Source organism: Triticum urartu, unplaced genomic scaffold (genome assembly GCF_003073215.2).
Source record: "Triticum urartu cultivar G1812 unplaced genomic scaffold, Tu2.1 TuUngrouped_contig_6168, whole genome shotgun sequence".
Lineage (NCBI taxonomy): Eukaryota > Viridiplantae > Streptophyta > Magnoliopsida > Poales > Poaceae > Triticum > Triticum urartu.
The window spans coordinates 7,431-18,599 of NW_024116905.1; the positions used below are offsets into that span (position 1 = coordinate 7,431).

Consider the following 11,169-nt stretch of genomic DNA (forward strand, 5'->3'; position numbering starts at 1 on the left):
ACATAGGGGGTCAAGTCGTGGGAGCCATCAGTTACATTTTGCTAGTTTTGGACTAAATCATCACATCTTGTGCAAGTTCATGGACCGAGGGTGCTATTATACCTCAATAATAATCATAAAAACAGTTTGCACTATTGGCCCACCCCTGATTTTTTTTTGAAACAGCTCCAAAAGGTAAACATTAAAATTTGTTTTTTCGTACACAGATGCACAGCTGATTTTTCATGAAAATTTGTACGTTTTCGAAATATGTTTTCCATAATTCGGAGCACGCTCCTGTGTGCAGAGTCCTACGCGTTGAGACCCTGCGCTTCATCATCGTCATCACCGTCGACCCCTTTGTCCGTCTCGGTTTCGAGGGAAACACGAGTTGCCAGATCTCCCGGTACGGACCGGAGCTCCCTTCTCCCATGGCTCTCTTAGCCTGACCCGACCACGACCGAGAACCGCACTAACCTCGCGCGCTCTACCTCTGTCTCTCTTTGCTTCTTGCAACCAGGATCCGCCCCTTCCCCGACCCGAATCGCGCGGAGATGGACGCCGGCGGCGCCGACCTGAGGAGCAGCATCAAGAAGTGGAAGATCATCTACCCGGTGTACCTCAACTCCAAGAAGACGGTGGCCGAGGGCCGCCGCATCGCCGCCGCCAAGGCCTGCCCCGACCCCACCTGCATCGAGATCGCCGACAGCTGCGCCTACCTCAAGATCCCTCGCGCCATTGAGGTACCCATATCGTTTCCCCCCTTTCTTTTCGTTGAAATTTTGCAGTCCGGGATTCCCCATGTTCTTCCTTAGATTCATATATATATACGGGCGTTGATGTTTGGACTGCTTATGGTATTATATGCAGTTGGATAAGGCATACCCGCGGGATTTCTTCCAGGTGGGGAGGGTGAGGGTGCAGCTCACCAATGATGACGGCTCCCCAGTCAACCCTGCAATCACAACAAGTAAGCGCTAAAACTGCTTATTGATCCTGGAACACCCCTTGTCTTTCATCTCTAAGCATTGTTTGATAAAGTGGAAGCTATGCAATGTAAAAAAAAAAGGTCAAGGCCATCTAATTCTATACACGCTCATACCATTTGCAAGCTATCCCAATTCCTGTTAGTGCAGCTAGTAGAGCTTTCAGGAATAGATTTCTGCTATGTCAATGTTTCCTTCGCTTTTATGAAGTAAGGTCGGTCCTCTTTAAGTCCTAAAGATGTTACTATCACGAGCTATTGTTAAAATACACACTGTTAATTCCCTGGAAGGAATTTAATTTTGGCTCCATGCAACTCTTGTTGTACTGTTTTCAAGGTTTTGTGAAATCAGTATTCCCCTGGTATGTTAAGATGTTGATTCTCCACATTTTAATGCACATCAATGATGCATGGTAGAAGAACTGTTGTTCATTTTCTACGGGACTCTCTCTTCATTTAACCAATGCAATGTTGTGGATACGAGATTACAATCTTAATCATCATAAGTTGCAAAGATTTGTTTCTTTGAGATGAGTGCTTTGGAATATAGTCGCTCCTAAGTTAATGGCAAGGAAGTCTCTTCTAAAATGAGCAGAAGATAATCTCCACAGTCCACACTAGTATGCTATAACTATGGGCCATCTTAATTAAGTATATATTCCTACCTGATTTCTCATATTGATACTATCATCTTGAATTGCTTACACATGGTTTTTGATGATTTACCCTTTTTTTTGCGGGATAAGGTTTACCCTATTGACTATTATAGTCAGGTAGTGATGCTGTGAAGTGTGATCAAGTTGTGGATCTTCAGTAAATTTAGTAGTTCAGGACAATGCAATGAACAATGTAACATTCAACGAATTCAATGTCTAGTCTTTTAATATATTCGGCTTGGCTTGATTTTTTTTTCTGCTCTTAGTTAGACAATTTTGCCCAAGTCAGATGTGTGTGGCTGATCCATCTCAGCATCCTGACGCATATTTCCATTTTAATGGATCAACAAATAACAACACATAAGTATTACCAACATTGATTATCAAGAGTTATCTTTCTAGGAGAACTGAAGTTGCAAATATGAGTGAATAAACTTACTCCCTCCTTCCATCTATATAGGGCCTAATACAATTTTCGAGGCTAACTTTGACCAAATGTTAGAGCAATAAAATATGACATGCAACTTACACAAAGCATACCGTCAAATTCGTATGTGAAAGAAGCTTTCGATGATATAATTTTCACATTATGCATGTCATGTACTATTAATCTTGTCAATAGTCAAAGGTTGTCTTAAAAAATGCATTAGGCCCTATATAGATGGAAGGAGGGAGTAGTAATCATATTACATGGCATACTAGGTGGCATAGGAATAAATAAGAAATTATGCTGAAATGAAATAAATGACGGTAACTCATTTTAACATAATAACGGTTAAACAAACTTACTATCCCATATTGCGCTGTGAAGTCACATTCAAGAGTTTTTCATACTAAGCATTCGACATTCTCCAAATCTGTTTAGTTTTAGTATGTCTGTGACAAGGATCTGCAAACTTGGAAACAACCATGAGAATATTCACACAAAAAAATGTTTCCACCCAGCTCTCGGGACTCGTAGAGTTATGGTGCACAGACATAAAAAATAAGCAAAGGCTGCGGCTTGGCTTGTTTTGACGAGTACATGAATTCTCGTGAAGCCTTGTCCAACATAGCATGACTAACTAAAAAGGGTAAGTTTGGAGATTAAAAAGAAAGGACAAGGTTGAGATAAACTACATGGACCACTTTATTTTGATATGCTTCCCTGGACGTTAGTTGGTAAAACAGTAAAATGTTTTTTTTTACTGTTTTCCTTATGCAAATGGAATTTCTGCTTACACAAGCTGAAACTTTTCTGGTAAATGAGTTTTGGAGCATAGCGAATAAAGGAACCCATAGATAGGAGATATAAGACCATGCTTGCAAAGGATTAGGAGATCTGCTATAGTCGTCGTGGACCTTAAACCGTTATGTTTGCAATGAAGTATTCCCTGTTTGTGCTATCAGGAAATAAAGTATTGTTGACACGGATTTCTTTTGTCCAATTTTTTTTGTAGATAGATACTTTAGGAGATCCCTTGGGTGCTGCATGTGTTTGTCATGATTGTTCCATTTCCAGTTTGTAGTATGGTTATTTTAGCCGATTTACTAGTCCTTCGTACTATGTGATTGTAGCTTAGATGCAACAGTATGGACAACATGGCTTACAAATACACCTACAATAATAGCATCCTTATCCTTATTCAGCTGAGCGATGCCTGGAATTGGGCTGGCTGCCATTGAGGCCTCCTTGCGCACCTCCCATTGTCCACTACAGGGCACATAAATACTTCTCACTTTGGATGTTGTGTGGCATCAAAGCGCCAGGGATTTAAGTGTGTTACCCTATGTGGATCATGTATTTCCTGGGCTTTGCTTGGTAGTGTCGTCAAATCTTGTGCATTGTGCTTTTATTTAGCCCATCTTGGTATGGACAAGAATGCATCAAAAGAATGTACTTATCTTCGGTTATCCTTGATGCTGTATAATACAGCTAGTTTGATTTTACCATCTCTATGTAATGTGGGACCATGCCTATGCATCTGTGTTGAATCGAGTTCTGTTAGCCAGCAGCTCAGCACCATGTTAGTGATATTTCTTATCTGAAAATTGTATTCGCTGTTAAGTAGAGCTGATGCATGATAGTGGAATCTTTAGTTTCTTTCCTCCAAATTCAATTTTTTTTCACTGTTGGCGAGAACTTCCATCACATATACTCCCTCCGTTCACTATTATAAGCTGTTCCAACCTTTTTTCTGAATCGGATGTATATAGATGCGTTTTAGTGTGTTTGTTCACTCATTTCAATCCGTATGTAGTCCATATTGAAATATCCAAAACATCTTATAATAGTGAACGGAGGGAGTAGCTCTTAAGGTGGTCAAAATTGTCTAATAGGATAAACATGACTGTATTCACCTGGATGTTGCCTCTAGTATAATGTTGCCTTATATAGTTTTGTAGATTCTCTGCAACCCTTAAGCTTTTCCTGTTGCCCCTCACAATTGTGTGTGCATGTAAGTTAGTTGTTAATAGAGCCTTTATCTGTTGATTTGTAGTGTCTAAGGCCATCCACCCATATCATTTGGAGACGTATTTTTGCTATTTTTTTAGAGGATTCAGGGGGTAATTACAATGTTGCTTAATGTTATTTTTATGTTTTCTTTTTAATTTGCTCAACACATTTTGTTCCCTTTTGGGGGGAATAAAGACTTGCAGTTGTAATTCCTAGTTACTTTGAACATGGATATTTCCCATGATATGCATGTCTGTCAATCTTGTATTTACTCAACGCATTATGTTCTCGGGTTACTTTGATATGTCTGGCAATCTTGAGATATTTATAGCGCGAAAGGATATTTCCCATGATATGCGTGTCTTTGAACATGTTTTTGTCTGTCCTACTGACACCAGGTCTTTGCATTGCAGAGAAGCAGCTAATGATCCAAATAGCAGAGCTGGTCCCCAAGCATCATGGGAGGACTAAGAAGCAGGAACCAGTGGCAGGTCCATCAGTTACAACTACTAACAAGAAAAATAAGAAGAAGAAGTAGCATTCTGTGTTGTTTTTCTGTTCATAGAAAGTTTTCTAGAAAATTCGTCAGAGGGAGTTCTTGGCTGTCTGTCTGCTATGAGGCCTGAAAAACTGTGAATTTTCTGAATTTCTTATTTTATATGGTGACTTCTGCAACCGTTTTTCTTGTGGCCTTGAAAGACTAAAAGTGGGAACTACCTACTGTTGTTTGCAGCATTGAGAGAGTGAGTTTGCAGATGATTTCAGTTTGGTACTTGCAAATCCAATGGAAAATATACTTTGTTAGAAACTAGTACGAATGGATGGAGTTCCACCTGAAAAGATATGTGTGGCCTGGCCCTATATATAATTTAAGGCCGCGTTTGGTATGGATGTAATGTAATAATTTAATACATGTGTATTTAACTTACCGGTGTAACTTACCGGCCAGAGCTATTTCCAGCCAGAAACCAAAATGACGGGTGGACGTCCGTATTTTTTATAAGTGTATGTAGAAGGAAAGCGATAATGCAAACAAGGCGGTGTGTCGCTGGAAGCAAGTGGAAATGCAATTGTTCCAATTTTTTTCTCGTGAATGTTTGGTTTGCAGAATGCCACTGAAGAAAATGTTATCTCCTGAATCTTTTTTTTCTTTCTTCTAAGTGTATACCTCAAGTTTTGGTTGTCTTCGTGGCATGCTATCACAAGTTATATGGGTCGGAGGGAGTAGTAAAATTGTCTCCAGGCCTCCCGTAATCAATGGGTTTTATTCTTTCTAGACAGTAGAAAATTGCTTCTCCATGTCACTTTGGTGAAAGAACATAGCAAAAAGATTGCATCAACTGTGTAATCAGTTACAGATAAACTGGAACGTATAGCCATATCCAGCAACCAAACCAGTTCGATACAGCCTGCTGATGAACACTAAGTATGAGAAAACTACGACAAAGTGCCTGGTTTAAGTTTCTGAAAGTGTGGGGAGGACGACCCTCCTAGCATTTTTCTCCTCAACATACCCCTTCCTTTGTTCTTGTGCGCATGCCATGATCCTCTTCGACTTTTCGCTCTGAAACAACATATTGAAGGAAATGAGAAGACACAAAGTGTATCCAGACTTAGAACAAACTAAACAAAAAGAGCAATAAAAAACATCAAGACAACTCTCATGTGCTACCCTTTACCCGCGAGCGTGGAAGATCAATAGTCGATATCTGTCTCCAAGTTGTAGGGTTCTCTTGTGTACATCACGTACCATTTTCTTTTGTTGTCTCCCTCCCGCGCATACCCCTTGACACGCCCGACATGGCTGAATTTTGCCCACTCAGGGCCCGATTGTCCCGCAGCTATGGATCTGAGCAGTGCTATGCTGCAATCCAGATTCAATTGCCTTGGGTTTACGCCTCGCATGTATTCCGGAAGTGCTTCCATGCCGTAGTCCTCTAGAAAGAGGTTTTGGAGTAATGGCACACCCTCCAGTACCTTCATCTTTGGGCACATGATGATGGTGAGCTTCTGCAATACGGGGAGATCGGTGATCCTCTCCAGGTCAGGGTTTTGGGACACTTCAAGATCGACGATAGAAGCAAAGTTCTCAAGTGAAGTGAGGTGTTGGATGCTTTCTAGAGATAGTTTTCTCAAAGCCCTTGCATGGTAGGAAAGACCCGGAGGAAGGCACCTCAGTTTGCAATGCTTGAGCTGAACCTCCTCCAAAACGGGCATGGCTTTCACTTCTTCTTCCCACTCCCATACCTCCCATTGCACCATTTCTTTTAAGTCCAGCTTGTTCAATCTGGGAAATGAAACCATTGTCTTGGAAGGAGGATGACCACAATGATGGTAGAGTTGCATGAATTCAGGACCAACATGCTTGATTGCTGGAGCATGGCAGATATGAATGAATTGCAAGTATGGGAGCTCACATAAACCATCAGGCAGTTGGGTGCAGCAAGTCAGGTCATCAATCCAGAGAGTATTTAAGCTCTTCAGGGCCGTTGCAGATGTGGACGTCATCCACCTTTGTAGCCGTCGGCCAAAATATCCTCCAATTTCCAGGCGTTCTAAGCAATGTGGAGGGCACAACTCATCAAACAACCCTATGATTTTTCTTTGCTCTTCCTCAGAGACGCCTGCTTCCTCTTCCACCAACCCATCGTCTCCCGTCCTACTACTGCAGCGTAAGATCAGCTCGGTAAGATGCACTTTCTCACACAACCTTGCCTTTTCAGCAGATGAGGCATCATATACATTCTCCAAACTGTTCAAACCAAGCTTCCTTAGCTCACAAAGAGGGCCCAACTCTTCCAAACTACACCACTCGTCATCCACGTGGCCTGGAAACCCGAAAAGTATCCTCATATTTGATAGCGCACCAAACCCCCGAGGTATGGTGGCATCTTTACTAGTTTCATTCATGTTAAGATACCTCAGGTGTCCTAGTTTCACAATGCCACTAGGAAGCTTCTTCAAATTTCTACAGCTCCTAAGGTCAAGGAGCTGCAAAAATTTCATCTCGCCAATGTTATCTGGCAGCCTAAATATGTCAGAGTCTCGTACAGACAAATACCTCAAGTGCTTGAGTTGATATATATGATCAACCAATGCAGCAATGTTTGCGGACTGAATGTGCAAATTACGTAGACTTGAAAAATAAATCAATGTTTCATTGGGCTTGATCTCGAATTGGCCAGCTGATATTAGTGTCCTTAGATGTTTCTGTTCTTGTAACATGCTCCACTTCAGTTTATCTGATTCAGATCCTCCGGTTTCTATAGATAAGCGAATAAACTTTTGGGAACCAAGTTTACTAATTGTGGAAGTCTCGTGAATATGAGCTACTAATGCTTCATCTTGTGACATGCATTGACCAAATGAGCGAACAACATCGTGCATGATGCAATGATATTGATTGATAGTCTTGTTGTACGGCTCTATGAGGTTTCGCAAGATCAACTCTTTATAGTACTGTCTCCCAAGTTCTTCTAGGTCATCTGATGAGCTTCCATGGACAAATCCTTCGCCGATCCACATCCCAACAATTGTATTGCTGCCAAAGACTATGTTTTTAGGGAGAAGGGAGTAGTGCAAAAAGCATTGCTTCAGGCAAGGAGATAGATCTTCATAGCTTATGTATACAACATAGTTAAGCCCTTCAGGCATTCCAACAACCGACCATGCAGAATCATTCAAGACCTTACCCCAGTCACTGTGATTTCTATCTTTCTGACGCAAGAGCCCTCCCATCACTTTGACTGCGAGCGGCAAGCCATCACATTTTGATACAATTTCCATTCCAGTATCCTTTAGTGCAGCAATATCGGACTCATCCATCTCACTTGCGGCTACCTGCAGCCAATTCAAGCCCAGATGACTCAATCATCAATATATAAGTAAGTTATAATTTTGTCAACTACTCCCTCCGTTCGGAATTACTTGTCTTGAAAATGGATGTATCTAAAACTAAAATACGTCTAGATACATCCATTTATGTGACAAGTAATTCCGAACGGAGGGAGTAGCTACAAGCTCACCAAGAGGAAAAATCAAATTAAAGCTGCCTCCATAATCCTTTACATTACTTAAACCAAGGGAGTGTTACCATGATCGATAGTCTATGTTTATTTATTTACAAAAGTAATGAAGCAATGGTTCCTTAAATTTCACTAAATGGAATAGTGAATTAAATAACTACTCCCTCTATCCGAAAATAAGTGTCGTTGATTTAGTACAAAATTAGTATAAGGTTGTACTAAATCAATGACTTTTTTGGGATGGAGATATTATTAAGGTTAAGAGTGCAAAGGCAAGAGACAAAAAAGATCTTCTAAAAGAAGGGTTACTAGTTAATTAGTATGGACCTGTTTCTTGAGCAAGGACCAAGCATCATCGGCATCTAATTTGTCGATGTGGTGGTAGGGAGGTATAGCTTTCATCCCTCGGGCGACTCTTTCATCTCTAGTGGTGACCAGGACTCGGCTACCTGGAGTGGCCCCATTAACAAGCGGTGTTTTGAGCACATCCTCCCATGCTATATTATTCCAAACATCATCCATCACTAGCAAGATCTTCTTCCCTGTCAAGGTATCCTTGAGGACTCGTTGAAGCGTGGCCTTTGCATTTCCAGCATGCGAATGGTCTCCCCCTGCTTCAATGATGGCTCTCTTCAGCAGCTCAGCTTCGTTGAGGTCTTGATTGATGCTTACCCATATTGTCTTGTCGAACTCACTTTGGATAGCCTCGTCGTTGAAGACCTTCTGGGCGAGAGTGGTCTTGCCGATCCCGCCAACACCCACAATAGCGAAAACCATGACTTTGCCGTCTCCATGGCTCGTTCCCCCCTTGATTCCAGTCAACATGATCTCCACCAGCTTTCTCGTGTCCTGTTCGATCTTCTCCCCGACGACACCTGACCGGTCAAGCTCCCCTGACGTCTCGCGGCTGGGAGAGGCAACAAGTGAGGCATGTACTTTGCCACCATGGTCATCGTAGGAGCCGAGGTTGATGAAGCTAAAGGCAGCACTCCGCTCCTTAATGTTGTCTAGTCTCTGGTTAAGCACCTTGATGCGGCTGCTGATATCATGGGTGAAGAGGGGACTGCGCAGGCAGGAGAATAATTGGTTGAAGCACCCCTTTTGTGATGCTAATGGACTTTGCTCCATGGCCTTGAGCTGGCAGAGATCAAGGATGTCGGTTGCTTCATACATGACACCCTTGAGCTCTGTCACCCATCCCTGGACACTATTGTCGGTGATGCGCCTTCTGTCAGCATCGGTCAAGAAGTTCCTGAGGTCCTGGAGACGAACGCGCATCCTATTGATCTCACCGGAGACTCCGAGAAGCAAGCTCACCTCTTCTTTTCCTACCTCCATTAACATGTTTAGCACGTTGGATGCTAAGGCATTCAGGATCATGGCCATTCCTTCGGATCCTTTGCTGTAACAAAGAGAAACCAAGTATCATCACCAGCCTACCGCCATTATTAGCTTTAACCAAAGATTTGTCCATTTTGTCCATGGAAAAGGCTAGCACTTATTACTCACAAAAAGATGTGGTATACACATGAGAAACAACAAAATAGGGAAGCTAGATAACATTAGGAGACAGAGCTATGGATGAATCAAAACCGGCCAATCAAAATTTGAATAACATTAGGAGACAGAGCTATGTATGAATCAAAACCGGCCCATCAAAATTTGAACCATAACAAAGCTTGGGTTCAGAGATCAGAGACAGAGATCCAGAAATTACCTTCAAGATGGTTATGGTTGTTGGGCCTTCTCTGAAGCAACTTGTGGCGAAAGAAATGAACAGGGTTCTGCATACGGAACCAAGAGAAAATTACCTAACTAGTTGAATTGAATCAGTCATTACCTAACCCACGAACCAGATGTTTGACTTTGTTCGGAGTTATACGTGTGCACGACATGTGAGCTCTTGATGGCAGTAGCCAATTATTCTCACGCCATTCCTTAATAAAAGGTACTAATTGTTTTTTTCGATAAAGGGTGAATTTTATTGACTCAAAATGAAGCATCAAGAGAATACAAACATAATGAGCACACACCCGGCCTTTGCATAGTTAGGATGCACACAGCCAACACTAACTCACACACACAAAACACGCCCACAAATAGCAAAGTCATGTAAGACCAAAGCTAAACATAGGCGATAAAAAAAAATCCAAAGTAACAGACACGCGACCGACAAACTACAACAATGACCATATCTGCATCAATTATCTCGACACCACACGGACGGGGTTCTTCAACAGCAATCACTGCTGACGCCTGGTAGACTGTCACACAACTCTTCTTTATATTGACTCGGTTGCGATGAGTTAAGAATATCAATCGCCTGTATTGGTTTCCGCTGATTTATTTATCATCATAGACGACTGTACATGTAACCAGCCTGCCACGACGACCCAGAGTAACAACTTATAGTGAGAGGATACCCTGGCTATGCACTCAAATGCACACCCTGACACCCGGTGTACGTAGTTGGCCACCTAATCTATCTTATGTGGAACATCTAGTGGAATCACCGTGTCTTTGCTGGGAGCAGACTTACCTATACACACGATATTTGCCTTGGATCATTTTGTAGTCGATTTTTCAGGGAAGAAATCCACATGCCAGTTTAACACCCCACACAAGAAGAAGCTTTCTTTTGGTAAGGACAAGCAGATCCAGAAATCCACTGGCATGTGTAAATCACGTTCCTCTCTTCTAAATAAAAACACAATGCTCCTGCTCATTTCTCAACTAAATAAAAATACAATGCTCCTGCTCGTTTCTTGAGAAAAATAAATATATCTGGCCAACTTACATAATGTTTCTGTCCGACTATACCTACTTTAAATGTAGACACATTTCAAAGTTGGCTATAGCTGGGCAATTTTGAGATGATTTGACCACATATTTAAAAGAATTGCTGTAGGTCTATCAAGGATTATATATACAAATACAAAAGTAGTGATCATAGCTATATCTTTTTTTTTTGAAAAGGAGGAAGACCCCCGGCCTCTGCATCTGGATCATAGCGTATATCTACCGTCGTTGCTCTCCTTCGTGCAACCTCCCCTCCCCCTCGCGTCGCCTCCCCTCGAGCGGCGCCAG

The 11,169-nt window shown here is 41.9% G+C and overlaps 2 protein-coding genes across 2 annotated transcripts; one reads left to right on the plus strand and one right to left on the minus strand.

Annotated features, from left to right (window-relative positions):
- The first annotated feature begins 265 nt into the window (after nt 1-265).
- LOC125530240 (signal recognition particle 19 kDa protein-like) lies at nt 266-4,792 on the plus strand. Its single transcript, XM_048694631.1, has 4 exons — nt 266-385; nt 500-722; nt 850-949; nt 4,471-4,792. Exons 2-4 carry the CDS (start codon nt 534-536, stop codon nt 4,593-4,595), a joined length of 414 nt encoding a protein of 137 aa, XP_048550588.1. The 5' UTR covers nt 266-385; nt 500-533; the 3' UTR covers nt 4,596-4,792.
- A 767-nt stretch (nt 4,793-5,559) lies between these two features.
- Nucleotides 5,560-9,946, minus strand: LOC125530239 (disease resistance RPP13-like protein 4). Its single transcript, XM_048694629.1, has 4 exons — nt 9,800-9,946; nt 8,410-9,484; nt 5,737-7,897; nt 5,560-5,621 (listed from the first exon to the last, which is right to left on the minus strand). The coding sequence occupies exons 2-3, from the start codon at nt 9,466-9,468 to the stop codon at nt 5,753-5,755; spliced, it is 3,204 nt and encodes a 1,067-aa protein (XP_048550586.1). The 5' UTR covers nt 9,469-9,484; nt 9,800-9,946; the 3' UTR covers nt 5,560-5,621; nt 5,737-5,752.
- Between the last annotated feature and the right edge of the window lie 1,223 nt (nt 9,947-11,169).